At 45.0% G+C, this 22212-nt stretch overlaps 2 protein-coding genes across 5 annotated transcripts in view; one reads left to right on the forward strand and one right to left on the reverse strand.

Annotated features, from left to right (window-relative positions):
- KBTBD3 (kelch repeat and BTB domain containing 3) overlaps window positions 1-14855 on the reverse strand; it is a 36752-nt gene extending 21897 nt beyond the window's left edge. The window contains exon 1 of one of the 3 annotated variants that reach the window (XM_043504203.1): window positions 14737-14855. The gene's annotated coding sequence lies outside the window, so the exon portion shown is untranslated. The other 2 variants (XM_038398220.2, XM_043504204.1) reach the window with 2 other exon arrangements.
- A 73-nt stretch (window positions 14856-14928) lies between these two features.
- Window positions 14929-22212, forward strand: part of AASDHPPT (aminoadipate-semialdehyde dehydrogenase-phosphopantetheinyl transferase) — a 61551-nt gene continuing 54267 nt past the window's right edge. Inside the window, exons 1-2 of one of the 2 annotated variants that reach the window (XM_038398261.2) lie at window positions 14929-15398; window positions 17046-17271. In XM_038398261.2, coding sequence (XP_038254189.1) covers window positions 15012-15398; window positions 17046-17271 — 613 coding nt within the window. In that variant the 5' untranslated portion in view covers window positions 14929-15011. The remainder of the gene's footprint in view (window positions 15399-17045; window positions 17272-22212) is intronic. The other variant, XM_038398280.2, reaches the window with a different exon arrangement.

Here is a 22212-nt window from a genome sequence, read left to right on the forward strand (position 1 = left end):
GAGGAATTCCACCAGGATTTCAACAATTTCCATCCCACCATCAACCTCAGCCTGGACCAGTCCACACAAGAGATCCACTTCCTGGACACTACGGTGCTAATAAGCGATGGTGACATAAACACCACCCTATATCGGAAACCTACTGACCGCTATTCCTACCTACATGCCTCTAGCTTTCATCCAGATCACACCACACGATCCATTGTCTACAGCCAAGCTCTATGATATAACCGCATTTGCTCCAACCCCTCAGACAGAGACAAACACCTACAAGATCTCTATCAAGCATTCTTACAACTACAATACCCACCAGCTGAAGTGAAGAAACAGATTGACAGAGCCAGATGAGTACCCAGAAGTCACCTACTACAAGACAGGCCCAACAAAGAAAATAACAGAATGCCACTTGCCATCACCTTCAGCCCCCAACTAAAATCTCTCCAACGCATCATCAGGGATCTACAACCTATCCTGAAGGATGACCCATCACTCTCACAGATCTTGGGAGACAGGCCAGGTCTTGCTTACAGACCCCCAACCTGAAACAAATACTCCCCAGCAACCACACAACAGAACCACTAACCTAGGAACCTATCCTTGCAACAAAGCCCGTTGCCAACTCTGTCCACATATCTATTCAGGGGACACCATCATAGGGCCTAATCACATCAGCCACACTATCAGAGGCTCGTTCATCTGCACATCTACCAATGTGATATACGCCATCGTGTGCCAGCAATGCCCCTCTGCCATGTACATTGGTCAAACTGGACGGTCTCTACGTAAAAGAATAAATGGACACAAATCAGACGTCAAGAATTATAACATTCAAAAACCAGTCGGAGAACACGTCAATCTCTCCGGTCACACAATTACAGACCTGAGAGTTGCTATCCTTCAACAAAAAAACTTCAAAAACAGACTCCAATGAGAGACTGCTGAATTGGAATTAATTTGCAAACTGGATACAATTAACTTAGGCTTGAATAGAGACTGGGAGTGGATGGGTCATTACATAAAGTAAAACTATTTCCCTATGTTATTTCTCCCCCCACCCCACCCCCGCGCTGTTCCTCAGACGTTCTTGTTAACTGTTGGAAATGGCCCACCTTGATTATCACCACAAAAGGTTTTCCTCCTTTCCCACCCTCCTTCCTGCTGGTAATAGCTCATCTTAAGTGATCACTCTCCTTACAGTGTGTATGATAAAACCCATTGTTTCATGTTCTCTTTGTGTGTGTATATAAATCTCCCCACTGTATTTTCCACCGAATGCATCCGATGAAGTGAGCTGTAGCTCACGAAAGCTTATGCTCAAATAAATTTGTTAGTCTCTAAGGTGCCACAAGTACTCCTTTTCTTTTTAACTCAATGTTGTCTTTCACAGATACAGCTTTCAAAGGTGGGGCTCTTTAGGGTAGGTCTACATTAATATTAGACACCTGCAGCTTTCCCTGCCAGCTGACTCAGATTCATGGGACTGAGGCTAAGGGGCTGTTTAACTGTGGTGTAGAGTAGACATTTCAGGCTCAGGCTGTAGTCTGAGCTCTGGGAGTCTCCCATCTCACAGAGCCTAGAGCCTAGGCTCCCGTTTAAGCCCAAACATCTACACTGCAATTAAACAGCCCCTTAGCCTCGGCTCTGTGAGCCTGAGTCAGCTGGCATGGGACAGCCATGGGTGTCTAATTGTAGTGTAGGCATACCCTTAGACCGCCTTTACCCTATAATATACTACAAACAACCATGAAGAAACCATCTTTTCCTTTACCCCAGATAATATAGCCTAGAAAGTATTCTCTCTTTCCTAGCTGGTGAAAAAATAATCACTTTACTGCTTGAGAGTTCCCAGCAGCTGTCTTCTCCACACAAGTGGATATCTTCACTAAGAGAAACAAAATTTATTCACAAAGACACTTCCTCTGTCACTGAGCTTTCCACCAATCTGGGGAACCCTTCCTACCAGATATTAGTTTAATAAAAAAGTATTCTTAAATGCTGATTGTGGCACTCTGCACCCTATATTCATCATAGTGGTATAATTATAATGTAATTATAACATAATTATGATGCACCTTGTACAAAATGTGTCATGTGAGGTGTCATTGGAAAAGTTATGATTTGCTGAATATGATTATCCTCTTTGTATGCATGTATCATTTTCATATCAGGAGTTATGAATATTGGCTATGTATCTATTTTAAATGTGGTTACACCTGGGTGACACCCACTAGGCAAGATACTTGCAGTCTAGACAGCTGATTGTGAAGGGCCTATTCAAGGTAATGGGCCATTAAGGAAAACTATAGGCCATAGGAGAATCTTATCCCCCACCTGGTGAGCCTTCCTAGGAACACTTTAGACAGCTGGATAACAGCTGCTATGACTCAGCAAAGCATGTGGCCAGATCACATGACACTGAATTCCATTTTCATACCTGTATTTTTCTACAAACTGGGCTGGGAACTTAGCTTGGAGGTAAGGGTTCCCACCATATGGAGAGACTATAAAAGATGGGGCATGACATCATCTCCTGACCTCACTTGCCATGCAAGAGAACACTGGAAATACCTGAACTGGGGAGAGTGCTGGTCCCAGGCTAAAGGCATTTCTAGCCCGTGAATGGGGACTCGTTGGACTGCTTGTATCATCAGTCAGGGTGAGTTAGTGCTAATTCAAACCCTATCTATCTAGTATATTAGGCTTTGTTTGCGTTTTTGTTTAATTTTCTAGGCTTTGATCTGTTTGTTATAACTTGATGATTACCTGTTCTGTTCATTCCCTCTGGGGCACCTGGTATTGGCTACTGTCGGAAGACAGGATACTGGACTTAGATGGACCTTTGGTTTGGCTGTTCTTATGTTATCTCTTATAATCACTTAAAATCTATCTTTCTTTAGTTAATAAACTTGTTTTATATTTTATCTTAACCAATGTGTTTTAAGTGAAGTGGTTGGGAAAATCTCAACTAGGTAAACAAAGGCTGTTGCACATCTTCCCCACATCACGGGGGGGGGGGGGAGAGCGAATTAATTACTAAGCTTGCATCGTACAAATCCCTGTGCAGTGCAAGTTGGTATAATTCTGGGTTTATACTCCAGTCGGGGTTCAGAGCTGGGAAGTTGGGTAGGGGCCTCCAGTTTGTCCATGAGTGGCTTAGGTAAAGCACTCAGATAACACAGTTGGGTATGTGGCGCCACCTTCTGTCGTGTTGGGTGATAACAAGGCCTGGAGAAGCTGGCTGGGTCACCAGCAGAGAGCCATGTGAAAAAGGCCAACCCAGCTGAACAGTTAGGGGGCACAGCGGTTCCAACGAGTCCCAAACTTCATCCCCAAGGTCACAATCCATCACACAGATAACTTACAGTTTTCTATATCTTAGGGGAAAAGAGATGCCACCAAAGAAACCAGAAATCTGCTGGGAATTTAGAGAAATATCTACACTTTATGTGGGATGGGGAGAATTTTAATTTTCTCCTCTTCTTGATCCTCCTATTTTAATATCAAGTATCATTACAAAGTACAACAAAGGTTATTTAATCGTATTATTAAGGCATAACTGCCTTTGCTGCTGCTAGAGGTAGTTTTATAGAAACCCATAAATCACTCTATGGGACTCCAACACTTTAAAATCTCACACTAAAACAGACTATTACTACAATTTTACAGGATATTTCTCTAAACTAAAAATATTAAGTCATTTTTTCAAAATGTAAGTTTTTTAGAAGACTGGTTTCCTTGTTTTGTGACAAATATTAAAAATTGCTTTACCTTGGTGGGAGTTCAGTTACTTATACGTAAAAAACAGCAAACGTCCCCATCATCTCTTCATAAATAACTGAACTTTACAGGCAATTAATATTCTGTCAATCACTTTTTTCAGGTAACAAAACATATATTGGTGACATTCTGAGATATCTGAATTCACAAAATGGCATTTATCAATATTACATGTTAGCTTTAGTATTACATAGAGGGAAATAGACACGCTTTAAAGCTTTTGGTTATTTAGAACTGCCTGAAGAAAATAGCATGGTACCAGTATGAAGCACTGAAATTGCATTGATTCCTGGGGGTGTTGCAGAGATGGAAGATTTCCTCTCTGCAAGCAATGATCTTTAATTGCATATCCTAACATGATTATATTAATCCAGTGGGACCAACCCCTGCATCCCCCCAAGTTAGAAGTATTCGGAGAGGGATAAGATTTGCTCGTACAGCTAAACTTTCTCAAGTTTAGAAGTATTAGGATTCCAGGGGGAGGAGTTATGCAATAAGTCCAAGATCTAGGAATTAAGAGTATAAATATAATTTCACAAGGAAGTTCCTTTGTGGAATTACACCATTATTTTTGAACTCCTGCTCTGGAAAAAAAAATTAATCTCCTCAAGGGGGAAAACTTACTGTTTTTAATAGGTTTTGTAGTCTTGCCCTACTTCATTTGATTTAAATATGGAAATATATTAAAAGATGTATACAAATTCATTATCTTTTTATAGTATTTTGTGCTCATTTTATGTGCAAAATGCAATTTACACAAAGTATAAGTTTTTCAGTGGATTTTCTTTGTAAAAAAGTAAGTCCATAATTAGAGAGACAAGGTGGGTGAAATAGTTTATTTTATTGAACCAATTTCTGTTCGTGAGATTGACAGGCTACACAGAGCTCTTCTTCAGGTCTGTGAAAAGTACTGACACCTTGTCTACATTACAGAGTTTTGTCAACAAAATTTATGTCAATGATCAAAAAATGCTAAAATTACATCACTTGTGCATGTTCACATTACACTCCTTCTGTCAGCAGAGCGAGTCCACACTTGATGCTCTAGCATTGACAGTGAGAGCAGTGCACTGTGGATAGCTATCCCACCGTGCTACTTGCCACCTTCGGCAACTAGGAGTTGTGGGAAAGCAGAATGGATCGCAGTGCATCATGGGTGCAGGCTCAATGTCCCATGATGCAGTTCTTTCTATCCCAGCATTCCATGAGATTCTGATTGCTTTTTGTGACATTTTTCAATGGCCCCAGTTTACTGTTCACCTGCCACCTCTGTCTGAAAGGATGGATCCCATACTACTCTCTACTGTTGTGGTCACTGTGTATGAACACATTGCAGATGGTCACGCGGTACATCACAAGCTCCCAATCTGAACAGGAATTAGAGTTGCCTAACCTGCTGTGTGTCATGGAAAGAAACACATTACTTTTGGCATTCATGGAGTAGCTGAACACAGTGGACTGTTGCTTTGGGGCTTAGGAAACAAGCACTGACTACTGAGATTGCATAGTTATACAGGTCTGGGATGATGAGCAGTAGCTGCAGGACTTTTGGATGTGGAAAGACACCTTCCTGGAACTGTGTTTGGAGCTCGCCTCAGAACTTTGGCATAAGGACACCAAAATGAGAGCTGCCCTCTCAGTGGGGAAGTGCATGGCAATCATGGCGTGGAAACAGGCAACTCCGGACTGCTACTGGTTGATCGTGAATCAGTTTGGAGTCGATAAGCCCACTGTTGGGGCAGCATTAATGCAAGTGTGCAGGGGCATTAATTGCATCCTGCTACAAAGGACCATGACTCTTGGCAATATGCATGAAATAGTGGATGGCTTTGCTGCAACGGGATTCCCTAACTGCAGAGGGGCAATACACGGCATGCATATTCCAATTTTGGGCCTGGACCATCTTGTGACGGAGTACATCAATAGAAAGGGGTACTTCTCTATAGTATTGCAGGCGTTTGTGGATCACCGTGGGCGTTTCACTGACATTAACGCAGGGTGGTCCAGGAAGATAGCTCAATGGTTTGTGCATTGGCCTGCTAAACCCAGGGTTGTGAGTTCAATGCTTGATGGGGTCATTTAGGGATCTGGGGCAAAAAATGGGGATTGGTCTTGCTTTGAGTAGGGGGTTGGACTAGATGACCTCCTGAGGTCCCTTCCAATCCTGATATTCTAAGATGTATGATGCACACATTTCAGGAACACTGGACTGTACAGAAAGCAGCAAGCAGGGCCTTTCTTTACAGACCAGAAGATTCCAGTGGGGGATGTTGAAAATCCCATAGTGCTCCTGAGAGAGCCAGCACACCCTTTACTCTCATGGCATGGGAAACCTGGACAGCAGCAAGGAGCACTTCAACAATAGGATGAGCAGATGCAGACTTTGGCAGATTAAAAGTACGCTGGCACTGCATTTATGGCAGGTTAGACCTAAATGAGGAAAACATTCCCATGGTCATAGCAGCCTGTTGCATGCTCCATAATATTTGTGAGACTAAGGGTGAAAAGTTTCCCCCAGGATGAAGAACTGAGGCAGATCACTTGGCTTCTGAATTTGAACAGCCAGATACCAGGGCTATTAGAGGGGCATAATGGGGAGCAATTCGAATCAGTGAGGCTTTGAGGCAACATTCTGACAATGAGCATCAGTAAAGTGACTGGATGACTGGAAAAAGGCTAATGTAGTGCCCATCTTTAAAAAAGGGAAGAAGGAGGATCCTGGGAACTACAGGCCGGTCAGCCTCACCTCAGTCCCTGGAAAAATCATGGAGCAGGTCCTCAAAGAATCAATCCTGAAGCACTTAGAGGAGAGGAAAGTGATCAGGAACAGTCAGCATGGATTCACCAAGGGAAGGTCATGCCTGACTAATCTAATCGCCTTTTATGATGAGATTACTGGTTCTGTGGATGAAGGGAAAGCAGTGGATGTATTGTTTCTTGACTTTAGCAAAGCTTTTGACACGGTCTCCCACAGCATTCTTGTCAGCAAGTTAAGGAAGTATGGGCTGGATGAATGCACTATAAGGTGGGTAGAAAGCTGGCTAGATTGTCGGGCTCAACGGGTAGTGATCAATGGCTCCATGTCTAGTTGGCAGCCGGTGTCAAGTGGAGTGCCCCAGGGGTCGGTCCTGGGGCCCGTTTTGTTCAATATCTTCATAAATGATCTGGAGGATGGTGTGGATTGCACTCTCAGCAAATTTGCGGATGATACTAAACTGGGAGGAGTGGTAGATACGCTGGAGGGGAGGGATAGGATACAGAAGGACCTAGACAAATTGGAGGATTGGGCCAAAAGAAATCTAATGAGGTTCAATAAGGATAAATGCAGGGTCCTGCACTTAGGATGGAAGAATCCAATGCACCGCTACAGACTAGGGACCGAATGGCTCGGCAGCAGTTCTGCGGAAAAGGACCTAGGGGTGACAGTGGACGAGAAGCTGGATATGAGTCAGCAGTGTGCCCTTGTTGCCAAGAAGGCCAATGGCATTTTGGGTTGTATAAGTAGGGGCATAGCGAGCAGATCGAGGGACGTGATCGTTCCCCTCTATTCGACACTGGTGAGGCCTCATCTGGAGTACTGTGTCCAGTTTTGGGCCCCACACTACAGGAAGGATGTGGATAAATTGGAAAGAGTACAACGAAGGGCAACGAAAATGATTAGGGGTCTAGAGCACATGACTTATGAGGAGAGGCTGAGGGAGCTGGGATTGTTTAGTCTGGAGAAGAGAAGAATGAGGGGGGATTTGATAGCTGCTTTCAACTACCTGAAAGGGGGTTTCAAAGAGGATGGCTCTAGACTGTTCTCAATGGTAGCAGATGACAGAACGAGGAGTAATGGTCTCAAGTTGCAATGGGGGAGGTTTAGATTGGATATTAGGAAAAACTTTTTCACTAAGAGGGTGGTGAAACACTGGAATGCGTTACCTAGGGAGGTGGTAGAATCTCCTTCCTTAGAGGTTTTTAAGGTCAGGCTTGACAAAGCCCTAGCTGGGATGATTTAACTGGGACTTGGTCCTGCTTTGAGCAGGGGGTTGGACTAGATGACCTTCTGGGGTCCCTTCCAACCCTGATATTCTATGATTCTATGATTCTATGATTCTATAAGTGCCTTTCTATACCGCACTCTGCCAGGCTTTGTTAACTTGCCACCTTGCATGAAAATTTTGATGATTCCTAACCATGATTTGTAGTCAGCAAATGATCAAATTGCCACTGTATATTAATTACAGCCACAACCACTGTGTGAGGGAGACAAAGACTGGTTATCTTTCAGAAATTGTTTTTTTAAATAACAATTAACAACACACACACAAGGCTTGGTGTAAAGGGAGATAATCGTGAAGGGCAGTGTAGCCGGCTATCATTTTGGAAGCTGTCAAAAAGATGGAGTGAAAGGGGTACTGCGGCAGGCCGGGTGATTGCAAGGAATGTGTAGGAGGAGTTTGGAGAGGGCATGGAAAGTGGTTCCATATCAGCTGCAGGGAGGACAAGCACGCATCTCTTCAGCCTGGAGAATAATTAGGGACTTCAACATCTCTATTTGCACCTCCATTACTTTTATCATCTGCTCCTGATCCTTTAGAATGTGATCCTCACTCTCCTTTCTATCCTGCCTTTTTATTTTAAATTTCTCCTTGAGGGTCTCTCTCCATTTCCTGCGTTCTCTTTTTTTGCTCTCTAAAGATTGGAGTGCCTCTTGGAACATGTCCTCTTTGCTTTGCCTTGGTCGCTGCTTTATCTGGCAGAGGTGCTCCACCGGTGTGTAGGGGGTTCCCCTGAAGGCCACATCTGCAGAAATACAAGAAACAATACACAGAAGCATGATTGTTGGTTCATGCAGGGTATTCAATCATTATAGTAAAATACATTTCTTGTTACATATCAATCACTTTCTCACTGTCCCTTGGTAAGCACACATCTCAGCAAACACCCGAAACATAGCAAGTTCAGCCTTGGTGGGGGTTGGGCGTTCAAGATAGGGCAAATGGTCTAGGTGTTTTATTAAGTGGATCAATGCAGGCGATTAGGGACAATATTGTAAATTCTACCACCATTTTCCACAGACGGGAGGGTCATTGAAGCAGATATCTAACTCCTGAGGGTGAGCAAGGATGCAAGGGTGCATCTACTGCATGCATGCGGCTTCAGACACAGTGCCTATGCTGCTCACCTGCATGCCGCTTTGGTCTGTGTATAAGTGATTGCCAAGTGGCAAGAGAAAGCTTCCTACAATGCAGGAAGGAACAAAGCAGCTCTGCCAACGAACCTTTGGAAGAAGATTGGCGAATACCACCAGGAAATTTTCCTAGAGATCTCTCTGGAGGATTCCAGTGAAATCTTGCTTTTAACAGTGCATTAACACATTGTTCCACTACACTTCTTAGCCTCAGAAGAGAATGTGGAGCACGCTCAAACACAGCTAGTCTTCCACATTTGTATTCCTTCACCCACTGCTACAACATACAGAGCAAAGCACAGCTCCACCTCACATAACTGAGCAGCATCAACTCAAAAAGATTACTTACCAGGGCTCTCCTCTTCTGCATCATGTGTGCCAGAGATGAACTGTTGTGGCTGTCTAGACCCCTCCGGAGTGGAAAAGAGGTCCTGACTCGCCATGCCACCGGACGACCCTGCCATGTGCTCTACATTGTCCTCCAACTTGACCTCCTCATCCATGACTTTTCCTTGGGGTTAGGTCCACTATCCACCACCCCGAATCCTGCCGAAGTATCCACGGGGCTCTTGGCAGTGGAGGTGGGAGTCGCCAACACGGATGGTGTCCAGCTCCTTACAGAAGTGGCAGATCTTTAGCACAGCACCAGAATGACAGTTTGCCCCTTGCCTTCTGGTATGCCTACCTCAGTTCCTTTATCTTCACACAACGCTGCACCATGTCCTGTTCATAGTCCTTATCCAACAAATCACGAGAAATCTGCCAGTAAGTATCTAAGTTCCTATGGAGTGGAGCTAGGGCTGCACAGCCTCCTCTCCCCACAGTGTCAGCAGATCAAACAACTCAGCTGTGCTCCAAGAGGGAGAGTGTTTGCTGCATGGAGCCACCCTGGTCCACTGGGAAGATGCAATATGAGCTCTCCACACCCAGCAAACAGGAAGTGGAATTTCAAAAATTCCCAGGCCTTTAAAGGGGAGGAGGCGAATGCCTGTGTATCTGGATGCATAGCAGCAGATTTCAAACTGCAGTCCAGAGCAGTTAGGATGGGCATTGTGGGATACCTCTTGGAAGCTATTAACAGCAACAAAACCAAGCGCAGTGTCTACACTGACACTTTGTCAATCCAACTTTTGCTGAAAAATGCTCTATGCCTCTCAGGTGGTTTTATTTTGTCAGGAAAGCATGAGAGTTTTGCCAGGTGAAGGAGCATTGTAGTGTGTACATCCAATGTTTTGTCAATAAAAGCTGCCTTTTGCTGACAAAACGGTGTAGTGTAGCCAAGGTCTTAGGCTATGTCTACACTGCGTGCCTTACAATGGCACGGATGAACCATTTCAGCCATGCCATTGTAAAGCAAGCAGTATAGCCGCTCTTTGTCACCAGAGAGCTCTCCTGACAACAAAATAAAACTGAACTAGGAGCGGTAGCTTTGTCACCAGCAGAGCATCTCCCGCCAATGAAACGCTACGCACACAAACACTTTTTGTCATTAAAACTTTTGTTGTTCAGCGGGGTGTTTTTTCACACTTCTGAGCAACAAAAGTTTTAGTGCAGTGAACAAAAGTGCAGTGAAGACACTCTGCTAGAGATCTTGAGTGGGGAAAAAATGATCACGAGAAATGAAACAGACTTTCACCTCCAGAGGTAGATTGTGAAGGCCAGAGGTGACACACACCAATGGAGCAGTTTGTTGCCAATGGACTTCAGTTTCTGGAGCTGTCAATCTGGACCCTATCAGAACTATTAAATTCATTCATTTTAAACAAACAAAGAAACATGATCTTGAGGAAGTAACAAAAGGTGCAGTCATTCATCATCCATTTTCACAGGTACCTCCCTCCCACAAGGACAATGCTGGCACTGGGCTTGACGAACGCTGCTTTTTTGCTCTCTCAGCACGATGGGTCCTGCAATAGCAGCCACTCAGGGGAGGAAGCAGCTCTGGGATTATCCATCAGTAAGGTTAAGATTCTGTCATGGATATTTTTAGTAGAAGTCAGGGACAGGTCACAGGCAACAAACAAAAATTCACAGAAGGCCATGATCCGTCTCTGACTTTTACTTAAAATACCCAGGGCGGGGGACAAACAGAGCACTGCTGGGGTTTGCAGCTGCTCCAGCCCCACTGCTGCTCCTCCTGGCCCCCAGTCAGCTGTTCGGTGGCCCTGGTTTGCCCACTGGTAAGATGTATGGCGGTCAGGGCTGACTGCCGGACAGTTCTTCTGGTGGCCACTGCTTCAGCAGCACCGGGGCTGTCAGCTGCTCCAGCCCCGCCACAGAAGAAGTCCCGGAAAGTCCCAGAATCAGTAACTTCCGTGACAGAATCATATCCTTATACATCAGGAAAAACTAGTGGAGTGAAGCATTACAGGGTGAGATGGTGTGGGTGAGTGGGAGGGACTCTCTACACTTGCACAAAAGTGGAGTGTGAGGGTGGAGTGAGCAGACTAAAAACCGATGTCCCCAGCACTTGTGGTTGTGCCTCTCCCTGTCCCATGTTTCAACAGCACCGTATCTCATCCCCTTCCCTGTCCGTTTGGTGCCCAACCCTCGGGGCAGCCATGGAGAAGGGCAGGGCTTGCACACCTGGCTACGCACTTGTGCTTGAGGATAGTGTGGGAGGCATTGGGGGATTTCCTAGGCACTGGGTATTCCTGGAGGAATTCTGCACCACTGCGCATGCACAGAATTTATGTCCCCTGCAGATTTCTTTGCTTCCCCCGCAGAAAAATGACTTTCTGACAGGGAAGCAAAGGGAAACCACAAAAGCGTTCATACGACCCTCCCCAGCAGTATGGTGCCCAGGGCAGTCGGCAGAGAGGTAAATCACTGTGGGGTAGGGGGCAGGACTGGGAAAGACCTGGCTGGTGCTTCCTCCCCTGCGCTGGGCTCAGCTCCTAGTCCCGGCTGGGGAGGATGGGACTTTCTCTTCCCCTGCATGGCATCCAGGGCTGGGTCACACCCACCCCCAGATTTCTCCCCTGGCTGCGGGAAGCTCTGCAAACTGCCCCCCCTCCCCCATGCTTCCTGCACCCATTGCTCCTCAGTTGCAGGGGAAGGTAACACTGTAGAGGGAGCTGCTCCCCCATCGGCCCAATCCCCATGTATCCAGACCCCCTCGTACCCAGATCCTCCCACTGAGCCTCGCCCCCCACACTCAGAACCCCCGCTTGCCGAGTTCTACTCCCCCTGCACCTGGACCACCCCGCTGAGCTATCCGCACCCAGATCCCACCCCATCATGCCCCAAACAGCTGCACCTGGTTTCCCACCCCACCACACTCCCCCAGCACCTGGACCCCCCATTGAGCCTACCACACCCAGACCCTCCTGCTGAGCTCTATCCCCCCACAGCCAGACCCCCCATTGAGCCCCACCCACCTTCACCTGGACCCTCTGGAGACTCCCATTTTGATTGCACCCAGAACCCCACAACAAGCCACTGTGCATCCGGATTCCCCCCAAGCCACCCACACCCAGATTGCCCCATACAGAACCCTCTCAACCCACACCTAAGATCCTGCCTGTCCCCACGTGGTGCCCCTGGCGTTGTGCTTGGGTGCAGTCACACTGCAGAGCCCAGGTCCCCGGGGGAGCTGCACAGGAATCTCCCATCTCTGCAGACAGTGGCCTATGCTCCCCAATGCCATGCTGGAGCTGCCACATCTATTTGACAAATAAAATAGGCAGAATTGCATATTATTTGGCACAGAACGCCCTCCGGAGCAACTGATTAGTTGTGACTACAAAGCAGACAGCCTGCATAGGGGGCGCTGCAGAGCCCCAGTCCTAGGAGTCAGAGTAGCAGCCGTGTTAGTCTGTATTCGCAAAAAGAAAGGGAGTACTTGTGGCACCTTAGAGACTAACAAATTTATTAGAGCATAAGCTTTCGTGAGCTACAGCTCACTTCATCGGATGCATTTGGTGGAAAAAACAGAGGGGAGATTTATATACACACACAGAGAACATGAAACAATGGGTTTATCATACACACTGTAAGGAGAGTGATCACTTAAGATAAGCCATCACCAGCAGCAGGGGGGATCTTGTAGGTGTTTGTCTCTGTCTGAGGGGTTGGAGCAAATGCGGTTATATTGTAGAGCTTGGCTGTAGACAATGGATCGTGTGGTATGATCTGGATGAAAGATCTCTATCATGCATTCCTACAACTACAATACCCACCTCCTGAAGTGAAGAAACAGACTGACAGAGCCAGAAGAGTACCCAGAAGTCACCTACTACAGGACAGGCCCAACAAAGAAAATAACAGAACGCCACTAGCCATCACCTTCAGCCCCCAACTAAAACCTCTCCAACGCATCATCAAGGATCTACAACCTATCCTGAAGGACGAGCCATCACTCTCACAGATCTTGGGAGACAGGTCAGTCCTTGCTTACAGACAGCCCCCCAATCTGAAGCAAATACTCACCAGCAACCACACACCACACAACAGAACCACCAACCCAGGAACCTATCCTTGCAAGAAAGCCCTTGTCATCTCTGTCAGATGCATGCAGGGGACACCATCATGGGGCCTAATCACATCAGCCACACTATCAGAGGCTCGTTCACCTGCGCATCTACCAATGTGATATATGCCATCATGTGCCAGCAATGCCCCTTTGCCATGTACATTGCCCAAACTGGACAGTCTCTACATAAAAGAATGAATGGACACAAATCAGACATCAAAAATTATAACATTCAAAAACCAGTTGGAGAACACTTCAATCTCTCTGGTCACTCGATCACAGATCTTAGAGTGGCTATACTTCAACAAAAAAGCTTCAAAAACAGACTCCAACCAGACACTGCTGAATTGGAATTAATTTGCAAAGTGGATACGATTAATTTAGGCTTGAATAGAGACTGGGAATGGATGAGTCATAACACAAAGTAAAACTATTTCCCCATGGTATTTCTCCCCCCCACCCCCCACTGTTCCTCAGATATTCTTGTTAACTGGTGGAATTAGCCTACCTTGCTTGTCACCATGAAAGGTTTTCCTCCTCCCCCCCCGCTGCTGGTGATGGCTTATCTTAAGTGATCACTCTCCTTACAGTGTGTATGATAAACCCATTGTTTCATGTTCTCTGTGTGTGTGTATATAAATCTCTCCTCTGCTTTTTCCACCAAATGCATCCGATGAAGTGAGCTGTAGCTCACGAAAGCTTATGCTCTAATAAATTTGTTAGTCTCTAAGGTGCCACGAGTAGTCCTTTTCTTTTACTCCTAGGAGTGTCTTTCCCCCATCCCCGCTTCCGCGGCCATTAGCTCAGCGAGGCGATTCTGACAGCAAAGCCGGGCTGACTTCAGCAGTTGCCACTGCGCATGTGCGCAGAGCTCGCGCATGCTCAGTAACTACACGGCGCTCATTCTAAGGGGAGGTAAATTCTGACACCACGGGCAGAGGGGTGCTGACCGGGGCTCACCACAGGAGCCAACCCGCTGGAAGGGGTCACCTCCAGCACCCACCCGCAGCTGGAGACCTTTCAGAGACCCACTGCCCCATCGTCGCGCCAGCTTCTCACTAACGCGTAGACACCCACCTGCAGCCAAGAGCAGCAGCAATGCGGCCTGTCTTGGCGACCCGCTTATGCAGCCGCTGCACGCTGATTGGCTCAACCAGCTGTCAGTCCCTCCATCCCTGTGCTCGGAGTGGCTTCTCGCGTTGTCCTCGGATGTAAGCCCGCCCTCCCGTCTTTCCTCCTCGGTCGCCCCATCACGTAGCAGCTGCCATCCCTGGTAGGCTGGTGATTGGTTCGTCGTCCCGTCACTTACACGCTCGCCGGTGGATGATGCGTTCTGGAAACCAGCTGAGAAAGGGAGCTGTGCGCGCCGGGCGCTTCGGAGCGGGAAGGGCGCGCGCCCTGTTGAATTTTTCCCCAGTACTAGGAACGCGCACTGCGCACGCCCCCGAGTCGCACGGGAGCGCGCTTCGCTGTCTGTAGGCAGGAACCGTTGACGTCCACGTGCCGGGTGAGGGCGGGGCTGAGACGTCCCGCCACTGACCCTGTCGCCTCGCCCCCGCAGGGCTCCTGGGTCCCCCCCCCTTCATGCGGCGGGCTCACACCGGCCCCAGAGTGGGAGGCTGGGTTCCCCTCCCCACCCCCGGCAGGGCTAAGGGGATTTTTGCCCCGGGGTTTTCGAGGAGACCGCGACATTCCCCCCCCTCGTGGCCAGGCGCGCTCCCGGACCCGCCCGCGGAGCAGCCTGGAGGCCGGCGGGCTCACGAGAGCTGGGGCTCGCTCCCCTCAGCCGGTGGCTCGGGGCCGGTGGCCTCCGCCCAGCGGTTCCTTATGGGCAGCGTGCGCTGGGCCTTCCCCTGCGCCGCCTGGGCCCCGCGCCGGGATGAGTGGCTGCTGGCCGCCCGCCTGGTGCAGCCCGAGGAGAAGGACCGCGTCCGCCAGTTCGTCTTTGCCCGGGATGCCAAGGCTGCCATGGTAGAGGAGGCTGCCGCGCGTTATGGCGATAGCGCGGGGGGAGCCGCCTGTGGCGAGGGAGTCAGGCGGGCAGGAGGGAGCGCGGGTCGTTTATTTAACGCAGCGCCGGGTTTTGAGCCTGGTGCTTCTGATGGTTATTAAGAGCCGTGCGCGGCGCTCTTCGCCTGTGTACGACACCGCGTCCCTGCCCCCGTCTGCTGGAAGATACGGCAAAACCCTGGCTTTTCCACCAACTGAACCTGCGGCAGGGCAGCCAGAGTGTCCCGCTGCCAGCCCACGTAGCCAGCACTCCAGGCCCTACGCTGGCTTTCGGCGAGGAGTTCAAAGTGTCCGTGTTACTTTATAAAGCTCGACGGGCATGTCCATACTGACGCTGCATTTAGGAGCAAGCCTCCCAATCCTGGTCTATAGACTTGCAGTAGCAGCCCCCCCCCCCCCCCCCGTCCCTGGGCTTGAGAGACCCAGACTGAACCTGAAGGCTACCTGTACACAGCTATTTTTTAGCATGCTAGTGCAAGGCTTACAAGCCCAGGTAGCACAAGACTGTGGCCCTGGGCTGCGACTCTGAGTCCCAGGTGCAGTGTCCACATAACTGGCTTAGGTCCTTCATACCTGAGATACTGCTTGTCTCACCATGACATGCTGCCATAGTTTAAATCAGCTGAAGTCCTGGAGGCAGCTGCAGGCTGGGCTTTGCTCTAAAAGAAAAGGGACTGCTGGCAGGGTGTTCTCTAGTTCAGGGCTACCTCTTTCCTTCGCCCTCCCCTAATCCAGAGTAGCCCATCTTTTGACCTTCAGTGTACGCTGCAAGGCACATCTTTTTTGGAGGCAGTTTGAGGAATCAAAAACACCAAACCATGACCAGTCTCTGTTGTCTTACCGGTATTAGTTATAGCCGGGGGGAGGGGTTCTGTCTGTGGACTATCCACAGAAAACAGGTCACAAGGGATTGTGAAAGAATTCTCTCAACCTTGTTGTTTTATAACTTTATTTCATGAAATAAAAACCAGCAAAAATGTGAGGTTGTATAACTAGGAAGCGTACCATGTAAGAATATGAACTGTGTATCTTTTAAAACTCTGCAAAGGTGAAGTTCAAGCTTTATATCAACAATTTGAGTGATATAAATTATAACTAATGGTTTTATTAATGATCACTTTTATCATTTTTAACTGTTCTAGTTCCACAAGCCCTCCATTTAGCTTTTAAATGATTTTTAACAAAAACAACATTAATAGGAAAACAGAGTTTTAAATAAATGCAAAGAAATATTCACTACTGGGGGCGGGGGAATAAAACCTCCTCAGCAGAAAGGTGATGAGCTGGTGAAAGGAGGGAAATCCTATTTCAGATAATACGAATTTTTAGAAGGGGGATTGCGTTGTACTGTGCTGCATAAATTATTGAAACATCACAAATAAATGCATATGTAAAATGTATTTGAGCTGGTAAATATTTTAGCTTTTTTATTTATCTCATGCTATGGTTTTTGTAAATAGCAAGTTTCTTTAAGTACTAAGTAAAACTTAGCCCTATTTGCCAAGTAAGCAAACTAGCTGGTATTTTAGCAGTTATAAATTGTTCTTTGTACATGGCACAATGGTTCCGTATGCATCATTTTAAACTTTTTTTTTTTTTATTTCATAGACTGGTCGTCTGCTGATAAGAAAATTAATTGCAGAAAAACTGTGTATGCCTTGGAATGAAATACACTTGCAAAGGACATCAAAAGGAAAACCCTTCCTGGTGAATGACATACTCGGTAGCCATCCCAGTTTCAATTTTAATATCTCTCATCAAGGGGATTATGCAGTTCTTGCCGCTGAGCCTGAGCTTCAAGTTGGCATTGATATAATGAAGACTAATTTGCCAGGTAATGTATTACTGTTACCAAAGCAAATTTTAGAGAGTCTAACTATTGAATATTTTAAGTTTTCCATAAAAGTTAACCAAAGTCCTCGCAATTCAGTGTTGTTGATATAGAGTTAGCCAGCACTTTTTTTTGATTTTTTTTAAAAACATTGATTTACTTGCTTATTTATTGCTGTGAAGTCTCTGAAGTATATATTGCGCGCTTTTGTTGCATTTCTGATTGTGGATCTTTCTATTTATCTTTCCAAGTTTGAAATACAACCATGGATCAGTAAGGCCTTGATCCTGCAATGAAATCAGTAGGGGCAGGCATCTGCAGAAACCTCATTGCAGGATTGAACCCTAAAAGATTTTTAAAATACTAAGCCTCATAGAAGCTTCCAGTTAGCTCATTCATTGGCATACATCTGAAAGATAACTGGGTTGTAGATTAATGAAATACAGGACAAAACACTGGAAAAGGAAACTGTCTCAATGCATTCCAAAAAAACCCATGCAATTTTATGAAGAGCACTTCATAAAGATAGCTCAGCCTTAAACATGACTGGATTAAAGGAGAGATACTGGAATTTACATCAGCAAGTTTTTCTGGCATTTATTCCCACTGTACTAAAAGCTGCTTCAGAAAATTTACAAGCATAACAAAAATGGTCTGAAACTATGGACATGTTGTATCATTTCTTGTGAAGAAAGTTTTCTTGCAGTTTCTCCACAATCTTCAGTTTGTCCAGTATTCTGTGTCACAAGAAATAAAAAACAATGGTAACTTAGGTACAAGTGATCATGACATGATCACGTTTATAATATGTTAACAGAATAAAGTTCAGACCAGTAAAGCATATATTCTCTCACCCACAGGTGCTTGGTGCTTTAAAAGAGCCAGTTTCATAAAGTTGAAAACAATTATGAGCCAAATCATCTGGGAGGAAGAACTTAATCAGAAAAATGTGAATGATGATTGGAAATTGCTTAAGAACGCTTTACTAGATGCCCAAAAAGCCACAATGGAGGAAGAAGGCTGTATTTGGGGGTTTTTTGTTTTTTGTTTTTTTTTTTGTTTTTTAAAAAGAGCAACTCTAGAAGGGAAGTGAAGGCAGGTAAAAAATAATATATAACAAATGAAAGAAAGGGGAAGTTGATAGTAATTAATATAAATTGGAACTTAGACACTGCAGAAAATTGATAAGTGAAACAGAGAGATTCAAGGAGAAATCTATGGCCAGCAGAGTTAAGGACAACGAGAGAGATTTTAAAAAAAGAAAATTAACAATGATATTAGTCCATCACTAGATGGAAATGGTAGAACCAGCAATAATAATGCAGAATATGCTGAAGTTTTCAATAAGTATTCCTGTTCTGTATTTGGAAGAGGAACAGACTATTTAGTCTCATCATATAACACTCTTTCCATTCCAGTAGTATCTCAGGTGGATGTTAAACAGGTTACTAAAGTTAGATATTTTTAAATAACTTCCATCCAAGATATTAAAAATCAGCTCTTTTAAAAAAGTTTTGGAACACTGAGGAAGTTCCAGAAGGCTGTAAGAAAGCTAATGATGTGCCACTATTTAAATAAAAATGTAAATGGGATGACCTGTGTAATTATAGTCATGTCAGTCTGACATTGATCCTAGGCGAGATAATGGAGCAGCTCATACAGGAACTTGATTAATAAAGAATTACAAGATTTTTTTATGGAACATAGATTTTGTCAAACTAATGATATTTTTTTTTATAAGATTATAAGTTTGGTTGAAAAACACAATAGTGCAGAGGTAATAATCTTAGACTTGGTACTGCATAACATTTTGATTAAAAAACTAGAATGATATAAAATTAATTTGGCATATATTAAATGAATTAAAAACTGGGTAATTGATAGGACTCAAAACGATAGGGTATCGTTATCTGGTAGGATCCTGCAGGGATCAGTTCTTGGCCCTATTCTATTTAACATTTTTTTTATCAGTGGCCCAGAAGAAAACTTAAAATCATCAGTGATCCAGTTTGCCGATGATAAAAATATGGGGGAGTGGTAAATAGTAGAGGACAGGTCACTAATTTACAGTGATCTGGATATCTTATTACATTGGATGCAAGCAAACAATATGGCTAAGTGTGTGTGTAGGAACAAAGAATTCAGGCCATACTTACACCATGGAGGACTGTATCCTGGGAAGTGGTGCCTTTGAAAAAGATTGGGGGCTTGGGTGTTGATGAGACACTGTGGACAAAAGGGCTAATGTAATCCTTGGATGCATAAACGGGAATCTTGAGTAGGAGTAGAGAAGTTATTTTACCTCTATATTTGGCAGAGGTGTGACTGCTGCTGGAATACTGTGTCCAGTTCACAATTCAAGAAGGATGTTGATAAAGTGGAGTTAAGAGAAGAGCCCCAAGAATGCTTAAAGGATTAGAAAACCTGCCTTGCAGTGATAGACTCAAGGAGCTCAATCTATTTAGCTTAACAAAGAGAAGGTCTACCATAGAAAAGTAAAACATGATCCAGTGGAAATATACAAATTCAGACTGGAAATTAGGTGTATATTTTTAACAGTGAAGGTAATTAACCATTGGAACAGTTCATTAAGGGTCATGGTAGATTCTCCACCACAGGCAATTTTTAAATCAGATTGAATGTTTTTCTGAAATATATGATCTGAAAGCTTCCCAAAATAATTACATGACCTGTGTCATACAGAAGATCAGGTTGGATCTTTTGCCATTGGAATCTGTGTTTATGTATGCAAAAATATTTTGAGAATCATACCATCTATGCATGCATACATTTATTAATTGGTTTAAGTAATATTTGTAAATATGCACTGAGATTGGAGAAACAACTTACTACAATGGTCAGTTTGGGGTTTGACAGATTTGGCCTTTATATACAGAAACTTTTAAATAAGGTCTGGCAATATCAGGGTTCTAACCCTGTATTTGCATGCAGCTAAGTCCTTGTTTGGGGCTCAGTTCAGTCTCTCAGGACCTAGGCTGTCAAGTGGAGGAGAAGGTACATACCTCAATAGCAGTAATTGGAGGCATTATGCCTTGGAAAGATGTATTGCCTCCTGAGAGATAAGGTGGATAGGCAGCACCTTGCCACGCCTTTTAAAAAGCCTTTCTGTTTCAAAGGGCAGGGGACAAAGCCCCACCCATACACCTTCCTCACATGGCTAGTTTGCACTGCAACCAACATTAGTTGGCCCCTTTTCTTTGTGCATGGGGAAGCTGACAGATTATATGTATCCGTGAAGGCTATGGCTATACTAGCACTTTTGTCGGTAAAACTTATATCGCTCAAGGGTGTGAAAAAAACCACACCCCTGAGCAACATAAGTTACACTGACAGATGCGCCAGTGTGGACAGGAGATGCTCTCTCACTGACATAGCTATTGCCACTTATTGGAGGTAATTTAATGATGTCGACAGGAGAGTGCTCTCCCATCGGCATAGAGGGCTACACAGGAGATGTTACAGCGGCACAGCTGCATCGGTACAGTGTCTCTAGTGTAGACATAGCCTTAGAAGGAGCTGTGCAGGTGGGGGCATTCTGTCCTCTGCTGATTTTAACACAGTTCTGTAAAGGAGGCACGATTTACTGCTTGGCATTTTGAAAGATTTTCCTTTTAATGACATAGGCATTCATGCTCTCTGTCCTCTCTTTCTCTATCTGGTTTTTACGTAGATACTGGTGTATACTGTGGTTTTACAGCCATTTAAAATCTCTGGGTTTGCTACCTTGTGTTTAATTGTCCAAAGCCTCTCCATTCTAGAACAAAGCAAAAGATCAGTGTGAATCACTAACAGATTGTTGAAGTCATTTTTTCCTTTCCCACATCCATTTCTAGTATGTAACAGTAAAAACAGTAAAAGTATAAAAAGACATCTAGATGGCAGTTAATGTCAAGATTAAAAAAATCCACACCCTAGACTTTCAGAAAATCGTTTTAATAAACGACATTAAAAGAGCAAACGTCAGATTAACATGTAATGATTAAATGGTGTTTTAAATACATTTCTGTACTCTACCCAACTGGTTTTATGAAACTAATTGAAGTGTTTTGTTCTAAAAGCAGCAGATCTTTCCCAGAGGGAAGATCGGAGGTTTAATTTCACTTTTGTTTTTGGAAGACTATTCTCACCGTTTTTCCTGCCCTCAAATAAGGAGGGTATTCCAGTGTTTAAGGGGAAGTTTTATGAGCAGCTTCTCAGTTTAATAAAATTATATATTACTGTTGTTTAAAACTGCAGGAGTAGCTGAAACTCCATAGTATCCCTTTACCATCTTCCTTTTTACTTTTATCAGTTTCCCCCCCCCCACCCTCCTTTTGGATTTTGTGTGCATTTCTTCTCTAACCCATCTTGTTTCTTCCTTTTTGGAAGAGTTTCCTAATTTATTCTCTCTCCCTTCCCTTAAAAATATATGTGAGGAATGTTCATCTGGTTATGGAAGGCCAGATATACCCTGGTCCATTGCTCATTTAATGAGCCAAAGAAAATCATTTCAAAACAGCCTGAGGTGCTCCTTTGCCTTGTATCTGAAGGTTCTGACACATGTTCCTGCCATTCATGGGACCTGATATGTGCTTTCATGCATTCCGTGTCTGAGCCTTCATTAAAGGGCTAAACCTGTGAAATAGTGCCAATGTCAATACTAATGGTGCATTGTATCCATATTAGCCACTCTGTTGGTTCCTCTTCTGCCTCAGGTACACACTTGTGCTGTACTGCATCATTTGCAATTGCACTGCCTTTTGATTACGTGTCCCTCAGTTCCCAATATAGCAACATGAAGAAGTGGGTTGTGGGGTATTTTGAAATCAGAAACATTGTGTGAACCCTAGGGAATTGTTGGAGAAGTGGACAGCTTTCCATATGTTACTAATATACTCCTGTAAATATCAAAGTAGTGGGTCCATTTCTTCTCCCTTTTCTAAA

This window comes from Dermochelys coriacea, chromosome 1 (genome assembly GCF_009764565.3).
Source record: "Dermochelys coriacea isolate rDerCor1 chromosome 1, rDerCor1.pri.v4, whole genome shotgun sequence".
Classification (NCBI taxonomy): Eukaryota; Metazoa; Chordata; order Testudines; family Dermochelyidae; genus Dermochelys; species Dermochelys coriacea.